The sequence below is a fragment of the Alosa alosa genome, chromosome 9, assembly GCF_017589495.1.
Source record: "Alosa alosa isolate M-15738 ecotype Scorff River chromosome 9, AALO_Geno_1.1, whole genome shotgun sequence".
Classification (NCBI taxonomy): domain Eukaryota; kingdom Metazoa; phylum Chordata; class Actinopteri; order Clupeiformes; family Clupeidae; genus Alosa; species Alosa alosa.
In genome coordinates, this window is record NC_063197.1 from 12,522,914 (window position 1) to 12,548,655 (window position 25,742).

General features: G+C 39.4%; 2 protein-coding genes across 2 annotated transcripts; one reads left to right on the forward strand and one right to left on the reverse strand.

Moving 5' to 3' along the window:
• Positions 1 to 391: 391 nt before the first annotated feature.
• On the reverse strand, positions 392 to 9,056 carry tmco1 (transmembrane and coiled-coil domains 1). The gene is made up of 7 exons (XM_048251974.1): positions 8,873 to 9,056; positions 8,622 to 8,699; positions 4,908 to 4,967; positions 4,575 to 4,621; positions 2,399 to 2,466; positions 2,123 to 2,267; positions 392 to 991 (listed from the first exon to the last, which is right to left on the reverse strand). The coding sequence occupies exons 1-7, from the start codon at positions 8,940 to 8,942 to the stop codon at positions 893 to 895; spliced, it is 567 nt and encodes a 188-aa protein (XP_048107931.1). The 5' UTR covers positions 8,943 to 9,056; the 3' UTR covers positions 392 to 892.
• Positions 9,057 to 9,873: 817 nt separating this feature from the next.
• On the forward strand, positions 9,874 to 25,484 carry uck2a (uridine-cytidine kinase 2a). The gene is made up of 7 exons (XM_048253273.1): positions 9,874 to 10,085; positions 14,411 to 14,570; positions 15,702 to 15,798; positions 15,967 to 16,109; positions 20,408 to 20,505; positions 21,132 to 21,180; positions 21,989 to 25,484. Exons 1-7 carry the CDS (start codon positions 9,879 to 9,881, stop codon positions 22,123 to 22,125), a joined length of 891 nt encoding a protein of 296 aa, XP_048109230.1. The 5' UTR covers positions 9,874 to 9,878; the 3' UTR covers positions 22,126 to 25,484.
• Positions 25,485 to 25,742: the final 258 nt, after the last annotated feature.

The following is a 25,742-nucleotide window of genomic DNA, read 5'->3' on the forward strand; positions in this document are numbered from 1 at the left end:
GGGTTGTCACTTGAAACACCCCCCTGGACATCTACACGTATTCCTCAACAGTGATCACCATCAAGTTTGGACCAAAGGTCTATAAGGTCAAGAGATGCATACTGTTCTTATAACAGTATTTCTTCCATCATATTTCTTCATGGTACTTTGTAGTAAAATGCAGTGTAGACATAATCGCATAAACCTCTACTGCCACAAACAGTAAATACACAAGAATATAAATTCAGAACACATTTGGACACTCACAACACACAAACAAGGACTGGAGAATTGCCTCACTCCCCCTGAGCAGTCACAAGACCTACTGTACAAGACAACTTTGCAGCCTGAGAAAGGAGCTCCAGGAGCATAACCAGTGGGTATGTATAAAAACACACACCAAAGACTTGTCTTCAAAATGATGTAAGGTGGCCTTTATTCTACTTCTGCAAACAATCACATAGAAAACATTTCTCACAGTTGTGTTCTCTCAGTTGTACCAAAGACCTTGTGCATCTAATGAGTGCTGCTCATGTTCTACGGACAGCGATGTCACTTTCTATTACACAGGCATTGCAGATCCCAAAGGAAATCAAAAGGCAACTACTTTAGAGAGGTACTTAGAATTAAAATCATAGGTTTTCGTATAAATATACACATAAATGTGTAAAGGTTAAATAAAATCAGATAAAGAAAGATGGGGGGGGGGGGCTTCAAAAAAGTTGGATGTAGGTGAAAAATAGCTGCCCAATCTGAACACAACTATTCAACTAGTAACCCCCAAACTTCTCAGGAGACAGAGTCTGCAGTTTCTGAAGCTAAAGCAGATCGGCAGAGCTCCGTCCCAACCTCGGGGTCGGGTGGGTCAGCTGAACACGAGGCCTCGCTCCCCCTGGGAAGTCACAGGTGAACCTCAAGAGAACTTGGCGGCCTGAGGAGGAGGCCCCAGGAATCCTCCAGCTTGCTTTGTGGCAGCACGAGATGGAGCAAGGCCCAGCATCTTCTGGATGTTCTGCAAGATCACATACACAATGTGTTGAAGGAGGATTTTATAAATGCAAAAAATATTTTAAGCCTTTATATAATAATAATAATAATAATAATAATAATAATAATATAATCTGATATACACAGGAGGGGTGTTCAATTCTTTGTACTATAGGTAGGGGATTTCCCACAGTAGCCAATCAACAACCAACCCTCTCTCACATTACACACTGGGGGCATGATTTTAAAGATGCCCCCAAAGTGAAGCACTGTAGCTGCCTAGCTACTTTAGCTGTTGGCTGTAGCAACTCTAGCTAGGTAGTACTATCTTTGTACTGACAGTACTTTGTGACCTTGAGAAACAGAGAGATCTATGTGAAAAATGGCAAGGAATTCTTCTTTAAGTCATTTTTGGTGAAAAAACTTTCCACACCTTTCATTGGAAAATTCAAAAACAAAGATGTTTCATAAAAATAATATTTGATTGATGAACCTGACATTTTTCAGTAGCTAGAAGTGTGTAGATTTGGACAAAATCTGTCTTGGCTCTAATCTGGAGCATTTATTGCCTAAAATACCGATTTTGTTTACTGTGCTGAGTTTGATACTAGGCTGTGTGTGCCCTATTTCCACCCACTCACTCGGCCCATCAAGGTGCAATGAGGGACATTAAAATGTAGTAGTGAATTGAAAACCACATTCAGACTCATTTTTATTTTCCCGAGACTCCTACTTCACTAGGTAATTGGCTCAGATCCGTGGAGAACTATTACAGAAAACGTTGGGGAGAAAACTCAAGAGGGAGACAAATTAACATTAGACAGAGTTTCTCGTCCCAAAATCAAAATTTCACTGGAGCTCCCAGCAGTTTTGTACACGCAGCCTTAAACACTGTTTACAGCTCTTTGAGACACTGTACAATGTAATTTTTGGTACAAAGATAATCTAGATATCCTTATGGGGTGGGTGCTTGTGTTTCTTTAGGAATCCTCGGTCTTGGTTTGTATAGAAATTAATATTAAGTGACACATACACACAAAAGGGCGGAAATATGGCATGGGTAGTAATAGGTCTCTTTCCGATAGCATCTTTCCTAAGAAAAATATGCCCACAGAGACTGCTGAAACGGTGCTGCCGTACTGTCAGGGAGCATTACCTGTCGAATGGACATGGTGCACAGGATGTACAGGAAGATGAAAGAGCAGTCTGTGTAGTCTTCCCCCAGCAGATTACGGTGAGAAAGTCCTTGGATGTAGGACAGTGGGACAAAGGGAAGTTTGGCCACAACTCGTCCATCAAAGCTGGAAGAATAAACAGGGTGGAACTTAATTGTGGCAACTAGCAACACTTGGCCAACAATTCATTTGTAAATCCTAGTCTATGTATGACAAACAAAAGAATTTATAGGTACTAAAAATGTAACTTTACTTACATAGAGTTGAACATTCCCATCAAAGCTGTGAAACAAAAACCAATAGCAAACATGGACTTCATCCGCACCTGTAACAGCACAAAGTTGCTCCAAATCAAACAGTGACTCAAAGTATAACTCACATCGGGGTGGGCGATAATATATCGTCTGCGATAATATCGTGATTGTTGTTTTAACGATGTGCAAATTGACATTATCAAGTATTTAAATTACTTATGGGGAAAAACACTCGAAATCACGCATTGAAGACTCATACATTCCCAGGAGGTGTATGCGGGAGAAGCCCCTGGTGTAACGTGATCACTAGTGGGTCACAACGTTGTCCCACGCACGCCTAATGTTTATTTTGTGCAGCGAGAGCGAGAGTAGCCTACTTTATGCGGCTACTTCTGTTCAAGTAGCATTGATGAGACAGTCATGTTTTTTCCTACACGATAATGTAGCTGAGACCATGTAGCTCTATTGTAGCTGAGACCATGTCATTGCCACACACACAAATGTGTCAGAGTGACAATGCATTGGTTGATTTGGTTAAAAAGTCACAGGTTAGGTTATTGGTTATTATTGTAATGATGCTATTCATAAATAATGAGCTGTAAAGTAACTCAGACTTTAACAAAAACATTTTTTACTAATTATCGTTATCGTCAAAATCTCAAAAAATATCAAGATATTATTTTTTGTCCATATCGCCCACCCCTACATCAAAGTAAAGGAACAACTGTGGAAAATCTATTATTCCATCTGGGGCCGTATTCACAAAGAATTTTAAGGCTAAAAGTAGCTCCTAACTGGCGAATTTAGGTAACCTGACTCTCGCCAGATGAATTTCGTTCCGCCTAGCTCCACTCACATCCATCTGGGATTGCTTCCATTGGGAGTGATTTCAGCACCAGATTTTATGGTAGAGCCCATCAGGACGCAGGGCGGGAGTTTCATAGATGTGATGTAGCGTAGAAGCGACTGTGAGACTGTTTTGCCTTTAGCCTTCTGAAACACCTCTCCAATGGAGCGATCCCAGATGGAGTTAGAATTTAGGAGCAACTCCTAAAAATAATGGGCGTGTCACTCCTAACTTTAGGACTCCTAATATTTTTAACAAAAAGTAATTCACAAAGCATTTTACACCTAAAAGTAGCACCTAAGTCTGGGACAGCTTAAAAGAAGTCGAGAGGACTCCTAACTCACTAAGACCTATTCACAAACCCTTTTTGTGGCATTTCACGTCGCAATATTTTGAAATGCGTATGCGGCTACAGTAGCTTCCAATCACGAGGGAACAATTTTGCATTGTAGGCATAAAAGGGATGCAATAACGCCACCAACAACCAAAACTACTCATTGTCAACATGTAAATTAAACGTAACGTTTCATTGTGAATCAAATTAAAATGTTCTCCTCTTTGCAAACGTAGCCATAGGCTATGGTGACAGGTTAATTTAATAATGTTGTAAAGATATTGCATCAATCCGCATGTTTCATTAGGCTACTAGGCTATTTGTTTTGCATTACTCTTGATTAATTTAGGCTAGGCCTTTTTATTCAGTTCAGTTTATTCATCATCTTCCGTCCTTCGCATTACTTGTGTAGGGTACGCATTCTCAGACCTGTCACCTGTCACTCATCATCGTAAGGGAGGTGTTTGGAATCATTCCCGTGTTACAATCATCAGCCAATCAAGTTGCTCACTTTAGTCAAGCTCGTGCATGAGTAATGACGTCATCCATAGCAACGAAGGCTCACTCTTAGTATAGGAGTTGCCATTTTTCCTTACTAAGAGTAGATCTGAAAGGCTTTGTGAATAACTTTTAAGAGAAAACTCCTAGCTAAAATCTTTTAGTGCGATTTAGGAGTACTCCTAGTGGTAAGATAAAAGGCTTTGTGAATACGGCCCCAGACTTCTATTTTACAGAGGGCCAGAGCACATAGCAGATAAAGAACTTTATTATCTTTATTCCACTTGCTAGCAATGGAATTCCTTTCCTAGATCAGGTCTGAAACACGCGTGTGTGTGTGTGTGTGTGTATATACATATATACACATGCATGTATACAAACATGTTGTTTTGTGTGAACAACATAAAACATTAACACGTAAATTCTCCATTTCAAGAACATTTTCTCAATTTCGGATATAGGTGCAGGTAAAAAGAAATAAAATTAAAAACAATCTTTACCATGGACAGATCTCTGTTGTTATTCTTCAGCTTCTCTTCTTGTCTTTCTATATAAATGATGGAAAACACATTTCAAGGCAAGATATAGAATGTCAAAATTGATTAGCAAAGTGATGCCGTCTGGCATCACTTGAAACAATGACTATTTCATATACTTTGTACAATTACATGGCGCAATTACATGTACAATTAAGGGAGAACTTGTCCGTTTTCAACATAGGGCCCTGTTGTTCGAGGTCACCAAGTACTGTCAGTAGGTAAAAAAAAAAAAACGGTGCTACACAGCCAGGGTTCCCCTTTAACTGTACATCACCCACAGAGGCATTGCTATACCAATTTTTTTCTTCTGTTGGCGTCCAGCAGATTCTGTGATAGTTTCCTTCTTCTTTTCCACTGAAATTGGCACAATAAAAAAAAAAAAAAAAAAATCAGTCTACTGTACTTAAGTTGACGGTTGTAACATTAGACTACTCTTGTTTACCACACAACAAAACAGGTTCACCAGTCTCAGTTTCATAGATCTGCTTTGGATTGCAATCACGTTGCAAACACTATTGATATAAATATTATATAGCTACAATTGATCTACAACCCCAAATCATAAAAAGTTGGGAAACATGTTTTTTTGAAACATGTTGCCGGTATCAAATTCAAATTTAACATTTCCCATGAAATAGTCAAATTTGTTATTTTCAACATTTGATATGTTGTCTGTGTCCTTTTTGTAACTAAATATGTGTGTTAGAGATTTGCAGATTATTACATTCTGTTTTTATTCACATTTTACACACAGTCCCAACCTTTTCTGATTTGGGGTTGTATGGTTCTAAATCAGTAAACATTATCTACAGTCTTTGCTGAAGTTCAAGTGACATGCCAGATTTAACAAGAGAGGCTAGTTTTGATGGAAATTGATGACACGTCTTTTCCAGAAAGACAACCATAAAGGCCAATTACATAATATTAAACTAATTTGGCATGGTCTGTGGCTATCTACTGTTAATGACAACATAAGTCAACAATTTTCAGGTTTGGGATATAGCCTTGAACTTGCACTCAGAGCAAAGTAAGGACACATACAGTATGATTTAAAGAAAACAATATTCAAAAGCCAGGAAAGCACCAGGGGTTGAGGTAATAATTGTTCAGTGCCAATATTCTGCTTTTGTTGCATTGTCTCCATTAAATATGTACGACGGAGAATATAAAAAATGCAGCATAAGACCATTAAACCACACAATGATCCAAAACAAAAAGCCAAACAAGGCAAGACATGGTTAACATATATCAGCATTTTAAAGTGTCAGAGCCAGAGTCCAGACCTCAATCCGTCAAAAAAGGGAGCACAAGGCCAGAGTGATGGCAAATCATCGTTCCTGACTCAAAACCCAGATTGCTCTTAAAAAATTACAGTTTAGAATCATTGTGGAGACATGAAGAGACTTGGTAGGTATTATATGAACCATTTTGAAAGCTGTGAATGCAAATAAAGATGTTTCTATTGATTATTTAAAAAGGGTATGAATAATTTTGGACATGCCACATTTCATTAAAAAAAAAAAAAAAAAAAATAGATTTCATGTTTCTCCCACATTGTCTTGCAACCTTTTGGCATGTGACAGTTTTCAGTCAGAACAAACATATTGGTCAAGAGAAAATCAACATTAAATCAATATTTGCCAGGGGTATCAATAATTTTGTTTCAATTCAGTTCTCATACAATTTCAGTCTATACCCATTTTTTTTCCAAAGAGAGTGAGATAAAGGGCCCTATTTTCCCGATGCAAAACCTGGCGCAAAGCGTATTATTATTCTGACGCAAAGTTTTTTTCCTATCTTACACTTCACTTTTATTAAATAATATGCCCAGGGGTGTGGCAATTACCGACATAAGGTGTGGTCTGGCACATGATCTAAAAATCACTATCTTATACCGTCTAAAAAGCATTATGCCACTGACCAAGAAAAGCCTGGTCTATAGCGAAAGGCGCATATGAAACACGTCACTGTCACGAGATGTAAGCAGCAATTCCTCTGCAGAATAAATGTCCTTAGGTTATTTATTCAGTCATTCGAACATTATAGGGGGAAGTTTTGCTTTTTTCAGGCTATGTTTTTGCTGGTAACCCATTGTCAGTCAATATTGAAAGTAATTAACTGTGTATAACTGTTTTGTCGTTGACTATGACACCACAGTGAAGTTAGTTTCACTTTGCCTATATGTTCAATTAATAGACAAGTGCAGATGTGTGTAGCCTATACTCTACTCGGTTTTAGTAAAGAATGGCTTAGTGGAATACCTGTTCCATACGGTATTGCGTACAAGCAGATTCCTTCAAATACACCGCTGACTATCAAAATACTGATGCGCTGTTTGAAGTTGCCCTGCTTGCTGTTAAAGGGAATGACAAATGTCCTCCTCATTGGTTTAAAGGATGTTAAGCCCAAAACACACCCATGACTAATTAAGAAACATAAGAGCCACCTTTTTTCCACCAGGCACCTGACGTTTGATAATAAAACCACCCCAAATGTGGACTGGACAAACCCCTAAATGTATTTACGCTATTTGCTAGTGACCATGCATTTTATATTGCTAAATTAGGGCCCCAAGTGTGTGTGAGAGAGAATAAGAGTGAGTGAAAGAGTGGGCATGATAATTTCTTAACAACCAACCGGATCTGCGTTCACATGCACTATGTGGCGAGACAAGTTTTTCTTGCTTGTAAGTGGCATCCATTGGGGGACAAGAGGCACATTTTATATATAATAAATGTATTTATATTGTTTATTTATAATTTGAACATCCTGTTTACATACATCATAATAAAATATTAAAAAATAATTATGGAAGTTTAAATTTAAAATGAAAAGCTTTGACATTTCAAAAATCACTGAAATTGCAATCTAATTAAACCCTTTTAAAGCTATTGTTCACGCTAAACAGTTAGTCACTATTTATAAAAATAATATAATTGGCACCTAAAACTACATACTCTTGGCCCTGAATCTGATCAAACTGGTCTCAAACAGAAAAGAGTCAAATGGTGTAACCGGTTACACCATTTGACATTTCTATTAAAAAGCAAAATTTGCAGGCATTATTATGGACAACTATGTACACACTTCACCTTTATGTGAATATTCCAACACAGTTTTTACATTAAATTGAATATTTTATGATTATTATGATTTATCCACATTTTTAAAAGGTCATACCATTTGACATGTAACCTAAGGTTGCCTGGCCATGGCCTAAAAACACTATTATGTTACTTTAAGAGAGTTGCTAACCTTGACTCATAGCAGTTGGGGTTCTTCTCTATGACATAATTTCCTGTCACATGATTCTCTGACATAATACATACAAAATTGCTCCTTAAATGGTGGTTACACCACTTGACATTTTAAGTGGTTAATGTGACAGACACGATTCCCCATATTAATTCAAACATTCAGAACAATGGGGTTTCATTACTTGTATTGAATATAGAAAAGTTCTTGTGCAAGATCATGCCAGATTATTTTAGAAGGGATTTTGGAGAGAATTTCACATTTTTTTCAGCAAGTGTAATTATTTGGTTCATGTTTTTGTGGTTACACCGTGTTGACAATTTTACCCAAATTCAGTAAATACTCTTTCAAAATTAAATAAATCCAAAACTTTAAGATTAGGGTTTGATGAAAATTATATTTGAAAATAATTTGTCAAATTGTTTTCAAATTTTAACCATTTTAAATGTATGTAACCCATATGTACACAAAAAAATGAGCGTCACGTCATTGACCCTAAAAAGGAAGTCTTGTGGGGCCAACTATGATGCTGATAATGGAACTCTCTTGAAAGGGTCTATACATGCAGGATCACATATAAATAGGTATACTGTAACTAAGGTACAATATTGTCAAACAAGGACTATTCTTTTGGCTGTCGTGCAGATAGGCGATTCAAGCAAATTAGGGGTTCCTATTCCCAGTAGGTCCAAGATCCATACCACTGGCATGCTCTGCCCAGTCAAGCTACATTTCGTCGAGTAGGCTACTCACATTTCTTGCTCTGCTTTTCAACTTCCGCCTTTAACCGTTTGTACTTGTCTGTTCGATACACCAACACCCATGTGATACCTGAAATTTGTATGGACATAGAAACAGGTCTTAACTCACAGTTAATATTTCAAACTTTTCGAACGTTAAGAGATTGCTAAACCTCATAAAACAGGTAGCCACAGCTAGATAACAACACAGAGCTAACGTTAACCTAAAGGGCATTTGAGCTTTATTTACATATTAACACTTACCCTCGGCTAACAGAGCCGTGCAAACCGAAATGAACACAATAAGAATTGTGTCTGCGAACATAGTACTCATTTTGAGATATGTTTGATGTGACTATATAGATATGAATAAATATTAAATCGTGGACGTGTGGAAATTTGGTTTGAAGCCGGAGTCAGCACTAAGCTTGGTGACGTATTTAACATGCGTCATAAAATCTTCTTTGGTAAATCACTCTGAGGGATTTCAACCAAAAGTAAGTATACTGCCACCTATAGAGCTGGAATGATCATGGAGTGGAAAAAAGGACGTCAGCCTTTTGTTTCAAATAAAGGGTCCAGCCTCAGATTTTTAAAAACTGCCTACATATTGACAATGGATATCTGGCAGATTATAGGCAACCAAGCTGCTCATGTCAACACGATACAGCACGATAACATGCTGAGCTGCATTATGCTATTGTTCTAGGTGCTCTTGGTGAAAATCCACTTCTCTGATTGACAAATTAAAATAATCAGTATACACCACTCACTGGAACTTTTTTAAAAATCCGTTGGTGTTCTTCTGAAGGAGCTGCATATTTTACAACATAAGTAACAGTTTATGGACGCCTTGATTTGATCCAAAATTCCAAATACACCTAGGATGAATCTGTCTCCTCGCAGAAGTGTGCAGTCAGTCTATCAATAAGCACACAGAATCTTTAAAGTGTGTCAGGCTATTTTTGGCATTTTGTGAAATATGTATATGAAACGTCTGTGCTTCAGTCTGATAAATCAACAGCATGCTCAAACACTCTGTACTAAACTAGCGTATTGTTACAGATCACAATGAACATCAGATGAAAATAGCCTACCATCAGGCTAATGCGATAATCATCCAATTTATTATTGCAATTACCAGAGTTGCAATGGTATAATCTCAGTTAACACTTACCCTTAAAGTAAGTGTCTTAATCTGAATTTCTATTTCATTTCAATACACACCTACCTAGATCTACAGCAGCTGAGGACTGGGCTATATTTCAGAATGAAAAAGCTGGCTCACAGGGTGGGGGTAGAATGTAGGAGGAGCGCACCAGCTGAACCAAACCAAAACCTGAGTGACTGTATGTATGCGTTGACAGCAAGCATGGCAGGCGACAGCGAAACCCGGCTGGACAATCAAGCCGAAAAAGAGCATGTAACCCGGCAGCCTTTCCTCATCGGGGTGGCTGGGGGAACTGCCAGCGGCAAGGTTGGCATTCACATTCTTAACCTCTTTGAATGATCATGTTTTATCCGAGATGCAACTGATTGTCAGCAGCCTTGTATGGGCTCTTTGAACGCGGCGATAGCCGAAAGATGAGAATGCTCAGACCGCGTGGTTCATGTCATACCAAATCAACGTGAAACACTCGACACTATGAAAAGTGTAATTATGTTGACTTCCATGCTTTTTGCTGTGTCTATTTAAGTAACCAATCCGAGGTTTTAGATAGGCTCATATAATACCACACATCTTAACATAAAATATCTTACGGTTTTAACGCCCTATTTGAGAATCTCTATCACCCAACCTATGTCGTCTTTGTAATCAATCCATGCATTATTTCCCAGTAACATTAGGCCTACTAAAATACATGTCAAGACTATTCTATTCTAGACTAGAATATCAACACGCGGCTTGCTAACGCAACGAGTCTACTATTCCACGTAACCTCATCTAAAAAGCAAATTAATAATGGTTTCGACCAGTCATTTTATCCAAGTTAATCAAACGATCTCATAATTATGGTAACACTTTATGGACCATAGTCCTGCCAACATTGATGGAATGTGTAGTCACTGCTTGGATCAAACAATGTCAGTGTAGTCATACATCTTTTGTTAGAAGTGCTAATGTGCGCAGCTAGCCACATTGTTTGTCAATCAGATTCCTGTAGACTCCACGTCCACAATTTGTCGTTAGATGAACCACAGCTAAATATTTATGAAAACCAAGGTCCATGTAACATGTTCGCTAGTTATTTAAGCATCACTGATGTTATTGCCAATGGTTAATAATGATGCCGGTGATGGGAGATCTCCCTTTTGAAGTGGCAATGTTAACGTTAGGGATATCTAACGGAAATCGCAATGTAAGTTAGCTAGCAAGGCTAAGGCTTACAAGTTAGAGCTACATGCGTGGTTATGGGATTTTCGAAGCCATACACAAAGAACATTAGTGTTTTTTTTTTTTTTTTTTTTTGTTCTCGGTCAGATTAGTCCGGTACGTTGTCTTTGAAATGGACAACGTTTTATTAGTTTTCATTCTCTTGTACCTGGGACACAATCTACAAAATGTTATGTCAACTCGGATGCTGATTTCAAGTCGCCATAACGCCTCCACTCTAGAATGGGGTCAGCAGCACAAGCGGACGGCACAAGTGTGTCATTTCTTACCTCATGACGTAAGGCTTTGTATGGTCTGTGTGGCGTAGCCTAGTGCTCGAGTTTTCTATTTTTTAACCCTCTGGCATAAGCTGTTGAGCTTTGACAACTGTTTGTTATTACAATATTTTTACGTTTAGATGTGGTCAGTAAATGCAAATAAATAAATACAATTATAATAATAACAATAATAATATTAAAGAATGAATCAGAGAGGGTAAGCTATACTACTTTCCTTTAACAATTATTTTGTTCCTTGACCCCCCCCCCCCCATAATAACAAACAATAACATAAACTTATAATATGAATAATTGAGCTCACTATTTCCCCACATCAACACTAATCCAGGCGACCATCCTTTGTAAACCCCCTTTTTCTCAAAAAGTGAAGTAATTGGAGTTTAATATCATGTCGGTTGACTTTAAGCATTACAATAAAAGGGGGAAAAAGATACAATTTCATTTCCAGATCATCCCATGGGTGTGTATGGATGGACCTGAGAGTCTTACATTTTAAAGTCTTATCCTCGCTAGCCCCCTCATTGACTCCAAGGGGTCCTTTGTCTACAACAATACATTTTTCAGGTGCCGATGTCATGGGTCATTAGTACGTTGAACACACAAATCTGAGATAAAATGGCTGGGATAATTATATGTTTCCTAAGTGTTTGAGTAGTTCATCCATATCAACAGATTACTTCACAAGTATAGGATTCCTGTAAGTAAAGAGTATTTTCAACATCTGCAAAAGCTCATGTGTCACTGTTAATCCTGTGGGTAGGATATATCACATGACCTGCCCAAAAACAGGTGCTCACCCTTTGTATTTCTTCTCAGAAAGAAGTTTAGTCTTAATGTTGTGATGTTTTCCTCCCAGACTGTATACTTTGAATGGTTTTGTCAAGGTAATGCACGGCCCTGTAGATAGAAGGTTCACAACAGTTATCATTCTGGTAAATATGTTCCATGTGTTTCCTAAAGAGTCCTTGATATTTTTTTTATTTTAGGAAAGTTTTCATTGTGTTGCCTCAACACCAGGTGTGAAATGGTTGGCAGTGTCTCCTTGCCAGCAAGTGCAATAGCCTGGTTTCCCAAGGCTCCTTTTAAGAGGACATGTAACCCATTACAGTACTTTGAAGAACCTTATTAATGTTACTAAAATAAAATCGATGCCCAGAGCTCTAAATGAAGCAGCGCTGATGTAAAATCTCTGAACTGCAGTTTCGCTTTTTGGGGGGAACACAAAAGAACGTTGAACTGAGGCAGAAGAATGTTTAGTCAGCACTGGCAAGGGACTGACTTTTTTGTCTGTCCATGCAAGGTTAGTTTAGGGCCCTCTGTCCAGCACAGCGATGCTTATAGCCTGTGCTAACACATTTGGCTTTTACAGAAAAGACTAGAAACATAGCAGTCATTTCTCCACCCATGTTCTGTTGGCCCTCGTCATTTGCTTAACAACTGAGGGAAACCACTGTAAAGTGGTTATTTTATTTAGTGAAATGCTCAGTGAGTATCATTACCGCAGTGTGGTTGAAGCAGAGAATTTGTCATCTGTGAGTGGAGTTGTCTTGGAGAAATCCAGGGACAGCTTGAACACGCGTCTGGGTTAATTGTTAAAAGGATTGTCGTAGTCACTGGCAACTAGTGAAGCAGCTGGCTTGGAGGAGGCTTTGAAGGGAATGCTCTGAGAATGGATTTAAGGAACATGTAGATGGAGTGCAAAGTACAATTCACAGTCTGGATGAGGCCTGTTGTGTCTGTGAAAAATGTGGAACAGATCAGACTTGGATCAGACAAAGTTTTTCTTGAAGTGGTCTTCGATTGTTATTCAGTAGATGTTTCCCTTGGATTAAGCTCTTCCAGTGTCATGTCACAAGCATGATATCCAGTCTCTTGTCATACCTTTTTGTACTGTTCTAAAGTTTATTTCACTATAATGAGAATAAATTGACATTATGAGTGTGGTCACTGTAACATTAGGCAGTAATGTATAACAGTAAAACAGTAACACTACCGGTGCAATTTCTGTGGTGTTTAGGTGATGGGTTTCTAAGAATAGTGCTTCACCATTGACTGTCTGTATCAGTCATGTGCCAGGGTGCCACAGGCATTAAACAGCCACACAGTACATAGTATGTATGGAGGGTTTATATAAGACACTGGTGAAGTATGCTACAAACAAGTGAGATTTGTGTTGAGTGGGTATTGTATGGTAGTAGAGGCCTAAAAGTTATTGTTTTTTTCACTACCACAGGTTAGATGACACAACTAAACTTACTAAATGGTTACCAGTTAGGGGTTTTCCCTCTGCTAAAGACAATGGAAAGGAAGACATTTCATATGCAATTAGCAGTACAGTGACCACCATTTTGCATCTGCTGAGAGGCCTGTGTCATTCATTGATGTGAGTCCCCCCGTCTGTGGCTATATGAGGGGGCACTGGGCACTGCAGTAGAGCGTAAACCTTGTTCTTGACAGACTCCAGACAGTTGCTCTAAAGCTGATGAGTCAGTTTCTGTTGTGAGGCGAGGGTGTCCGGTGGCACGATGCAGACAGTGATGGCCAGTGTTTAAGGACAGTGTGTAGGTTATGCACCAGAAAGTGAATGTGAATGTTAAGGTGCCTTTCTGTTGCCTATGAAGTGGTACAGATCCACATACATAACATCTAACATGTTATGTATGTTAGGCTACACCTCACAAGGCTCGATCAGCTCCTTTAAGGAACTCTCTATAGCCTTGTGTAGCCTGCAGAGCAGACGCTGCTTCAGCAGGACTGCAGATTAGGAGAGAAGGCAATGGGCCTGTGCTTGAGAGTGGATGAGGGGCAAGACAGACTTTCAGTGATGCAGTCAGGAGCTGTGGGGGTGGCTCAAAGTACAATGGTGCAATGAAGTCAGATTTGGTTTGCCAGTCTTTTAAACTCTTTGCCAAGGGAAAACAACACAGAAAAAAGACTAAATGTACCAAAGATGTAGTCTAGTGTTTTGACTTGTAGGTTTGTTTTCCAAACCAACATAGACCTTTTTTCAAAGAAAGAACAACCCTAATTGAAGTCCTGTAGACAAGCACGATTTTTGTCGTGCAACCATCATTCTTGAGTTTTGGATTTTAAATATACTCTTGTGCATGTGTCTTTGACTCCTTCTAGTCGTCCGTCTGTGGGAAGATCATGGAGTTGTTGGGGCAAAATAAGATCGACCACCACCAAAGGCAGGTGGCCATCTTCAGCCAGGATAGCTTCTACAAGGTCCTCACCCCCGAGCAGAAGGCCAAAGCCCTCAAGGGCCAGTTCAACTTTGACCATCCAGGTAGGCCGAGAGGAGGTTCACCCCCAAATCCCCTTTCTTGTCTGGCCCTGTCATATCTGTTGGTCTGTTTATCCGTTTGTGTCTCTAACAGAGAATTGTGTGCATTGTGGTTGTGTGGGTGGTTATGCAAAAACGCATCGTTTTTCACATTCAATAGCAATGATTATTATGAAAATGCCAGCCTTGAAGTGTCCACAGCCACTACATTCATTGTCTTCATGGTGTTACTTTGACAGGTATAATTTGCTAATTGAGTTGAAGGAGAATTCCGGTGATTTTTCACATAGACATGTTTCTCGGTCACCGAGTACTGTTGGTACGAAATAAAACGAATAAAATCAGTGCTACCTAGCTAGAGTTGCTGCAGCCAACAACAAGAGCAGCCAGGCAGCTACAGTGTTACATCCTGGAGGCATGATTTTAAAGATGAAATATAGAGATCAATGTGAAAAAATGTCATTTTGGCAGTCAAATAAACTCGTTCTGTCAACAAACTTGTTTTTTTAAGTCTCTTTTTCTACCGATTTCAATTAAATATATGCCATATAGTGCAGTCAGGTGTCAAACCGAATTAAGCTGTAGGTAAAGTAAGGCAATTGCTGTGTTAAACGATTCTGTGACCACTACTTTTGACAACTGAAATAATGTCAATACAATGAATAGAAAGCCTATCAAACAACAATTTTATGGGAAAAGTTACGTAGCTTGGAATCCTCAATAGAGGGAATTTTTCAGGTGTTAGTTTACTGTTAGTACTGCTTTTATAACTTTATAGTCTACCATAGTGCAGTGTTATAATAGCATTATGATCTCATACACTCAGATCCTGGTTCTTTCTCTTGGCTCTGCTGCAGTCAAAGATGTTGCTCTTTTTCGTTGCATGCATTTTGACAGCTATCTAGAACCCCTTGTCCAGCTGGTCTAGTCTGTGGCAGGTGTACAGTCTGTGTGTATTGGCAGCTGAAGGGGTTTGGGTGCTAGGTCTGACACAGCTGTCTACACAAACACACAGACACATGCACAGTTGTCTTGTCTGTCAACATCTTTGCCTCAGATTTAGTTTTGTCAGCTAATCCTCACAACTTCTCTTGGCTGCTGCTCTCCATCACCTCTCTTGTTATTTCCACTTAGATGCCTTTGACAATGAGCTCATAATGAAGACCATGTGGGACATTGTGGAAGGCAAAACCGTCCATATTCCAGTGTATGACTTTGTTACTCATTCCAGGTGAGGCATGGTCACCATTTTTCCTGTTGCGTTTGCAGACATGCAGCAGCAATCGATCACTTTCTCCTCAGAAACGTTTCTGGTGTGTTTCTAAAAACAAATCACACATTTGACACATGCTACATATACTTCGAAACACACCAGACTGCATTTGTCATTGCTTTACAGGAAGGAGGAGACCGTTACAGTTTACCCAGCAGATGTTGTGTTGTTTGAGGGCATCCTAATGTTCTACTCCCAGGAGATCAGGGACCTCTTTCAGATGAAGCTGTTTGTGGACACCGATGCTGACACTAGATTATCACGCCGGGGTGAGAGAGCCTTTAAATCACCAACAATAATTCTGAAATCAACTCCTTGGTTGTCATTTCATGCAGTGGTGGTATTTGCATGCTTGAAAGTGTTGACTGCCTTGCCTTACACTGGACAAACGGACAAAGTATCAAACAATCCAATTTCTACTAATTTCAGTTAGTTTCAGCCAGTTAGACTCTGAAACATTGATGGCCAAGTCATTGTTGAAAGAACCACCTCGAAGAGACAGGAGAACTGCAACTATCTTCCAAAACAATCAGTCCATTATCATAACTGGCCCCAGATAAAACCCTGGAATTATTTTGAATAGATCAATGAGACATTAGTTTGCCTCAACAGTTAAATAAGGACTCACTAATATGAATTATTACTATAATTCTCATAGTACTTTATACCCCAAAAAGTAAATTAAATATCAAACTAAACCGAAAATGTCATGCTTTTGAAGGCCTACCAGTATGCCACTCCAAGAAACGCATGTCTCAAAATAAAACTCGCATAAGAAATAAAGGGCTGTCTCGAATACAATCCTGCCCCTAAAGGCCTGTACTTTGTCTTAAGACCCCGGCCATAATTTGAGGATTTACAGTATCTAAGTAGACAAACTGGCTTCAGATATCCACCAGAGTGAATAGAGATTGTGCAGTCTTAGCTGTGGTTAGTGACGTGATGCTGTTAATGGGGAGTTTTACATAGCCTAGCGTAAACCTATAGGTTATTATTTATTTGGTGTACCTATAAGGCTTTTTACCTTATCAAAAGTAAGGGGGATGGCTGATCTCTTCAACACTGCGGGGGATTTGGCGCTTGTCACTGTGTGTGTGACAGAAGCGGAATGGGAGAATCGTGTAACAAAAAAAGTTTATGAGCGATTTACGCGAAAATGGGAGAATCCAATGAAAATGACAATGAAGCACTAAACAGATGCTGAAAACAGCACTGGTATTTTGCACGGCAAAAGTGTGTGTGGGGGGGGTGGGGCAAACTAACTGTTTTAAAAAGTGGGTGGGTGTTTTGTAAGAATTTAAGAAATGTTTGTATATTTTAACTTTTAAATGCATCAATCAGGTGCACTTTCAAAATAAATTCAGAGGTCAGACTTGCTTATTTTTATGGAAAGATTTGTGCTGTAGCCTAAGCTATTTTGCACTTCAGAATTATAACCATGCACACACAGGTGGAATAGTTATGGTGATATTGCAATAAGTTCACAACCACAAAAACATATGCTACATTTCACAGTTCAGAAATGTTCAAAAATGTGTGTACATTTCAGCACTCCATGAAATTATGCAGAAGTGGTCACCTGTGTTATTCAGCTAGTTTATTTAAGATAATATATTGGTCATTGTAATGGCCATAGCCTACATGCTATTCCTTTTTCAGGATGTACCCATATCTGCATGATGTGAATGTTTGTTTGCATATGGCTTATGTCAGGCTTAATATCAATATTTGTGTCTCGTTATTTGATTTTCTTCATATTTTTGCATTAATGTCACTAGGAAGCATGCCAATATAAATATATTCATTTATCTGTAATAGAATTGGCTGGAACCTGACAATATAAGAACCATAATGGTGGGATAATCTATGGCTGAGCAATTTACAAAAATGTATGTAGGCCTACTGACATAGTTTACATTAGAATACATTATAATTTCGCCCCAATGAGGCTATGTATAAATGTGTTGCAATTTCAAAACCGGATTACTCAGGAACCACTTATTGCTCAGAGGCATGCTTTATATCCTCGTATTCGGTACGGTTTGCTGTTTATTGTGAAATTGGGTTTGCCACGTGTTGTGTGAAGGGTTAGGGAAATATTAAACCGAGAGTAATGGGTGTGCACTGTGTGCAAAATGCAAATATGATTAGTCTAAATTGCACGTCGGTTCAATGTTAAATGGTTCACGAGAAAATTATCACAGCAACTTGGCGCTAATATCATTGAAAAGCTTAGATTCCGCACGTTCACCTATTGTGTGATATCATATGTATAGGTTTAGTTTAGTTGAACCTCATCTGCCAGGTATTTGACCTACCAGGTTGACACTTCAGCGAGAAAAATACTCAATAATACTCAAAGCATACCTGAAGCCGGGGAAATGTGGGGGGAATGCGCCTGTGACGTAGCCTAGCAATCTAGACGCACCCTAGCGGCGGCAAATTAATTTGCTCAGCCTGTACGTCTAGTATCAAACCATAGGGATTTCTATTGGCTGGCCTTGGTGGGCGCCATCCAATCACAGCCTTCTATTTTGTTAGAGAGTCTTAAGGCGGGCTTAACAGAAAGACGACAGTCCTGTGATGGTAGCAACAAGGAAGGTGGCTATGGCGAACGAAGAGCGGTTGTTTGAATCGGCGTTGGCGTCAACTTTGGAGGAGTTGGACTTGTGCTTTTCTTTGAAAGTTGCACAATGCACTTAAGTCATTCCTTTCGAAGAAGGATGTATTTGCCGTTTTGCCGACCGGATACGGTAAAAGTTTACTTCCCCGTTCACTGTTTTCATCGCTCTGGCCACGTCATCCTGCTCTTTGTTCTGATTGGTGCATGGCTGGCCTATTGCATGCCTAGGCAGTTTGAAAGACAATTCTCTGCCCGCCCCTTGGATTAAGCGAGGTGAATGGTTCGATTCCAGACTATACATTTCAATGATATAGGATGGCCTGCCAGGCTACCTGGGACGGCTTCTGAAGTAGCATCGCAAATGAGAGAAAATTTTGAAAATTCCACAGACAGGGGGGGCTCTTGAACCCTCTTACCGTCTCTGAAAGCATAACCGGGGCTCAACAGGTGGATCTATAGATAGGCTAAACTCATTTTTCAGGCATCTGACCGACCGGGTTGACACTTCAGCGTGAGAAATCGGGGGTGTGGCGCGTGAGTGTGTGAAACTAATCAAATGCGTGTGTCTCACGGCCAATGCGTGAGAGTTGGCACCTATGTAGTTCCCCTTTAATTCTTGGCATAGATTCAACAATGTGCTGGAAACATTCTTCAGAGATTTTGGTCCATATTGACATGATGGCATCACATAGTTGCTGCAAACATTTGTTGGTTGCACACATGATGCAAATCTCCCTTTACAACACATCCCAAAGGTGCTCTATTGGATTGAGATCCTGTGACTGGAAGTGAACTCATTGTCACTTTCAAAAAACATGAGATGATTTGAGCTTTGTGTCATTCATCACGTTTTCATGAAACCAATAAACGGAATATGCTCGTGTCTTGTTCTTGTGTCTTGCGCACCTTATTCTGATTGCGATAAACCGAAAAAGGCCATATTTGGTTTACTAATAAACCGTTTGCACACCCTAGGATATGTCTGTTTTAAACGGAATATCGGGTCATGAAAACACATTAAGCGGAATATTCTCCCAGAAGGAAGAGTGTTGTAGGCCTGCGCATGCTCAATTCGCACAGAATGCCTATTTGTAGGCTGCGTCGCTGACTTATTCAGAATAATGTTGTTTGCTATGTAAACAGGAATATGCTCAAAACGTGACATTCTACTTGCTTGTGAACAGGTTAAACGGAATATTGACAAACGGAGTTTGGGCAATAAACTGATTTAAAACCGCTTATTCTCGGCATGAAAACGCGAAGACTGTGTGTTATCCTGCTGGATGTAGCCATCAGAAGATGGGGGTCACTGCGGTAATAAAGGGATTGACATGGTCAGTAATAGTACTCAAGTAGGCTGCAGCATTTAAACGATGCTCAATTGGTAACAGTGTAACAAGAAAATATCCCCCACACCATAACACACCACTTTCTGACCCTACAATCCAAATGTCACTGCAGAAATGGAGACTCCTCAGACCAGACAACTTTTCTTTTTTTTCATGCCAATTGCAGCCTCAGTTTCCTGTTCTTACCTGACTGTTCAGAGATACTCTTTACAACCAAGGTATGCAGAGAGGTAGTTATTTGATTTACTGTCCTACCAGCTCAACCAGTCTGCCATTCTCCTATGACCTCTGGCATCAACAAGGCATTTTTGCCCACAAAACTGCTGCTCACTAGCTATCTTATCCTTTTTGAGCCTTTCTCTGTAAACCCTAGAGATGCGTAAAAAAAATAAAAAACTCAAAACAACTTAACAACCATGCCATGTATAAAGACACTTAATCACCTTTCTTCCCCATTGTGATGCCTGGTTTGAACTTCAACCTCTTGACCATAACTACATGCCTAAATGCATTGAGTTATGCGTTTAGACCATGTACATGTCTATGAACTTGTAATGCCCTTACTTACTACTTTTGTTGCTTGTATGTTTGACAGTGCTGCGCGATATTAATGAGCGAGGAAGGGATCTGGAACAGGTGCTGTCGCAGTACATCACCTTTGTCAAACCAGCCTTCGAGGAGTTCTGCCTGCCGGTGAGTGCCACCTCTATGTTTCCCCATGCTGCACAGTAACCTTATTTCAACTGGTGTAGTGTGGATATGTAGGCTTCGACTCAGTGCTGAATCCAGTCAGATATTGACTCATTTTTATTCGCTGAATAACTTCCAGTGTCCATTTGATTGAATGTGTATTTTCAAAGCTTCTGTTGCGAAAGGCTGCATGTTTAACCATGTTTATTTTAAAGGACATGCATATTTTGTTGATATACAGTAGGTCTAAAGTTAATCATAGGACAAGGACAAGGTCCATTGAAGCATAGCTTGTTTATATTTTTAACAAGCTGTTTATTGCACGTATTACAAAGATCTGTGACCTTTACCATAGCACTTCAAGGGCCATTGTTTAAAAACACATCTCCATGGTTACTAATGCTCAGTTTCATCCAGGTTTCATCCTTTAATTAGCGCGATCTAATTTTAGATGCTACATGAGAAAATAAAGCCTGTGTGGCATGCTAAACCACAAATGTTCTATACAAAGCCTACTGTAGTTCCTTAAGTATGAATCCAGGTAAATTTGACACTGCTTTAGTCTCTTAAATGCAAATGTAAAGGTGTATCTTAAAAGGGGGGGGAAAAACATTTTGCTTCCTCCTCAGACCAAGAAGTACGCTGACGTAATTATTCCTCGAGGGGCTGACAATAGTGGTAAGTGGCTACTTTTTTGTGTTAGCATTTCCTAGCAGGGTAGACCTGCTTTCTTCTCAGGATTGGGAGTGAGGAAGGAATGGTATTTCCTGGTTTGTGTTTTATATGTACACTGTGAGCGTCATCAGTCATCTACGTCGCTTCCTCTAGAGTCTAAGGCATTTCCGCACGGCAACCAAGCATTGCCTAGCTGCACACAAGTCTGAACAGTACTCACATTTAAACTTGTCAGTATTTTATTTAGTTTTGTTTTGTGTTGGGTATGTTGGCGAGATTGGAAGACGCCAAGATAAAGATATTTTGCATTGAAACTATTTTATCGCGTCTGGTCTGCCACAGATTGTGGGAACATTTTGATAGTGACTGACACGTCCACCTCGTAGGCGATCTGTGTTTCTGCTGGGCTTAAATCTAACTCACTCCAACTTCAACAATTGTTATTATTATTATTGTAATATTTTTATTATGGTAAATTAAAACTTTTTTTTTTTTTTTAAATTTGGTTTTGAAACCAAGTAAGTGTGGGTATTGAAATAAAATAAGTGTCAGGTATTGAGGGAGATCTACGTGTGTGTGTGTCCTATTTATGTAATTACATGCAATTGCATAGCTCATGTGTCCACTGAGAAATCCAAGAGTAGTCGTAAAGGAAACGGTAAAATGCTGGTTTTACCCAGCAAAAACAAATATTGTTTTGTAGAAAATGTGGCTAAAACTCCATGTCGGGTTTCCAGTAATGGGCTGCATGTTTTTGCTTCAGCACTTAACCTTTCTGTGCTGTATTTGTGTCCATTTCTTTCTCCACCAGTTGCCATAAACCTGATCGTTCAGCACATCCAGGACATTGTGAACGGCGGCCTGACCAAGAGGCTGAACGGCTGTGTGAACGGCTACATCACACCCCGCAAACGCCAGCCTTCAGAGTCCAGCAGCCGACCCCACTGACCACACTGCCTCTCTTCACTTAAACACAGGACTAGGCAGAGAACGAGAGTGGTGGAGGAAGAGGGCGAGAAGGATGGATGGATGGATGGATGAATGGGAGACCTGTACATATTACATTACGAGTTAGCAAACACTATTTAAAGAAAAAACACACAAACACAATCCAGAAGAAAAATCGCAAAAGCTGCAAAACTGCCTTCTTTAATTTTTTTTCCTTCATTTTTTCTTTTGGATGATGATGACATGGAGTTCCTAGTTTGGAACTTTTGGTAGGTCAGATATGACCTTATTTTCTTATTGTATTTATTTCTGTTTTTTGTTTTATTATTATTTTTCCAGTCCTTATTTGTGCTTGCAGGTGTGAGTTAAAGGAGGGAGGCAGTCTGTGCTAGGCCTTGTGAATTGGATTCTGTCCTTGAGCGCTGTGCTGTTAGAGGACTGCTTTTGTTGCTGCATTTTTTTTTTTTTTTTTTTTTTTTTTTTTCGTTTCTTGAACGTCATTCATTGTCAAAAACGTCTGATCAGAGTTGTTTCTACCACCATGCTTCATCATTGAGCATGGTGGGTAGGAGTGGATTGTGTCAGTGTCGGAAGGCTTGATTTTTTTTTATTTATTTTTTTATTATTATTATTATTATTATTATTATTATTATTATTTTGGTTACAGTACAAGGCTCAGATGTGTGGAAGAAAAGGCAAAAAAAAATGCTAACTTGAGGTTCAGTGACCCATCTGAGATGCAGTGACTTTTACTCAGCTGGCTTTGTCTGAATAGGGCTGGATGTTTAAGCTGTTCAGTGTACTTCGATGTACTGTATTTAACTGTCATTCTTACCATGTCTGACATCCCTGTCCCCTTTCCTCCACCCCCTCAAGCAACACAAGCATCAGGTTTGGGAATGACTGGAAATGTAGCCACTTTGGCAGAAATCCCCCCCATTCCGCTCCGACTCCACTCCTGCGTATTCCATCCTGCCACTGCAGCACTCCCATAGCTGCTCTGGCTTTTGCAGCTCCTAGCTGCACACTTGGTGTTCACGTCTCCTAGTTTTCCGCAAGGGAGATGTCTGACTTGGTCGCCAAAAAAAATGACAATAATGATAATTTCAACAAAAAAAAACTCAGGCCACAGCCAGGTCTAAGCCTCTCAGGTGTAGTGCCTAGTGTGTTTGAGAACTCAAGGGCAAGAAAGACTGATAGATTGGAGACCATTTAGTGTATAAGACCTGAGACTGAGGTCCAGTGGTTTGGGCTGTGTGTTTGCTCTGGGACCTGTTTGAGAAGAAAGGCTGGGCATTACTTGCATGACCGCCAGTGTTATTTCAGTTCCAGATTACCCCACTGTTACGTGTTTTTTGTCTTTGAAAAATTCCTCCTTGGTTGTTATGTCTGCTTTTTTCAAGCTCCAAAGAATGTTCATGGTTTTTTGCTTCTGTCAAGGCAGTCCTTCTGAGGCTCTAAATGTTTAAGATGAGGTTGTCCCTAGTGAAATTGGCCACGTTGCGCAATATCATTGGTCACAGGATGTCCACCATGATTTCTACAGCTGTGGATCTTAGCTTAACCAAACACGAACCATGATACAATGGCAAAACAAATAAGTTGAATACACTTTCCCAGCAAAGCAACAGACGATAGAAGTCACCAAAGTAGTCTCTCAGTATTGCCTATTATGTCTAGCAGGACACAGGGAAGCCAACTCCTTATTTCCCTTACCTCTCTCAGGACCTCAACTGGATGCTTGTTTTCTTGTTCCTCAGTTATGTGTGCTAAAAGAACTTTCTATTGAAACGTCAATGCCTCTCTGTGACTTTCAATACAAAGATTTCAAACACTGTTGTTACTGACGTCCCTATGTTGAAAATGATGGCTATGAAACAGGGTAGTTAATTAAGTGTTTTCATTTCACCTGACTTCTCTGCACTTTCCTCAGAAAAGAGTTGATTATATTGATTCATGACTCAAGAATAAAGGGTTCATAAGGAGATGGGCGCCTGAAGTCAGGGCCAGGTTTCCCAAAAGCTAAAAGCAATGGTAAATGATGAGTTTTATAATTGTGCATGCTCACTCCCTTGCAATGACATTGGTGCCTGCCTACCTATATTATTTGAGCCGTGCCCAGATAAATAAAACAACTGTATGAGATACATATGTTTGTATGACCTAATATCAAGTACTGTATGTATACCATTTTGGTATGAAATGGGTCACACCACTAGAAAGATCAATTGGACAATTTGTATGACGCCACTCTGAATTTTGTTCTTAAAAATGATTTGATCATATTACGTCATCCAAACTGCTATTATCAACATGAAGCCCTGCAGATGTTGCTTTTGTTCCAGAGGGTCATGTTGGCACAAACACACAAAAACACTGCTGTTTGGCTCAAGGTGTGCGGAGTCAAATGAAGGCTGATAACAAAACTGAAACACTTAAAGCCAGTTCAGTTTGGCTTTTTCATAAACGGCACTAGTCATGGTCACTAACCGGGGCTGTGTAGCAATGATTCAAGCACCAGCTTTGGCACCAGATACAGTCTGCCTTATTAACACAGGCCCTCACTACTTCCAATACAAAAAGCTCAGCCAAATCAGAACACTTACATACACATAGACAAGCCTGCTTTGCTATTTAAGGTGTTTATACATTGGCTAATGACTACTGCATTTTGAATTACTCTTCAATGATAAATGTCAAGCCCTTCTAAAATTACATTATTATATGTTCTATTGGCTTGCTGACACTCTGTATGTACATAATTGTGAGTATGTATCCAATCAATGTCTGTGATTATGTGTGTATATTTTCTCTTGTTAGAGGGCAAAGTTGAACTTGAACCCTGTTTCAATTGTTCCCATATAAATCTTAATCATCAAAGTTGCTAAATGTTCCTTGCCTCAAGTACTGTATTGAACACTGAAAGAAAAACTGTTTGGAGGTGGTGCAGTGGCTAATGATACTAAAAAGTGTTGTTACAAGCTTAACTCTGTATTGCAATTCAAAGGGGCCTTTGATCTGGAGTTCGTTTGGACTATTTAAGAGAGAGAGAATTTATCATGTTATGACAACTTAGAGCTCTACGTCTGTCCACTGTAGGGTACCATCTGTAGACAGTGAGAAGTTCTACCATATGGAAGACATTCAAAGATAGATAGTATTTGACCTCACTCTCAAGTTTCTGTCACTATAGCACTACGAAAGCAGTGCCTCCTCAAAAATCTTTTTTTTCTGCCCTCAGGATGGTACACACCCTTCCTTGTATCATTTTGTAAATGTGTACATGAATGCAACATGTGTAATCAAATCCACAAAAGCTACTGAAAATGCAATGAATCTAATAAAAATTTTATACTATGCATCCGTGCATTAATCTGTAACTTGATATGAATACTAATATGAAACTATTCCCAAGCTTAAAGGCAAGAATTTAGAATATAAGCATTTAACAAAAAATATGGTGGTCTAACCATATGATAAGCATTCCTGGTCTGAAAGACTGGTTTTTACCACAGGCATGCTCTTCATACAATACTCTGACAAAAGCATTTACGATGTATCAACAACATGTAGGCTACAGAGACTGGTCTTCTACAGCTTTTAACACTCCACACCCA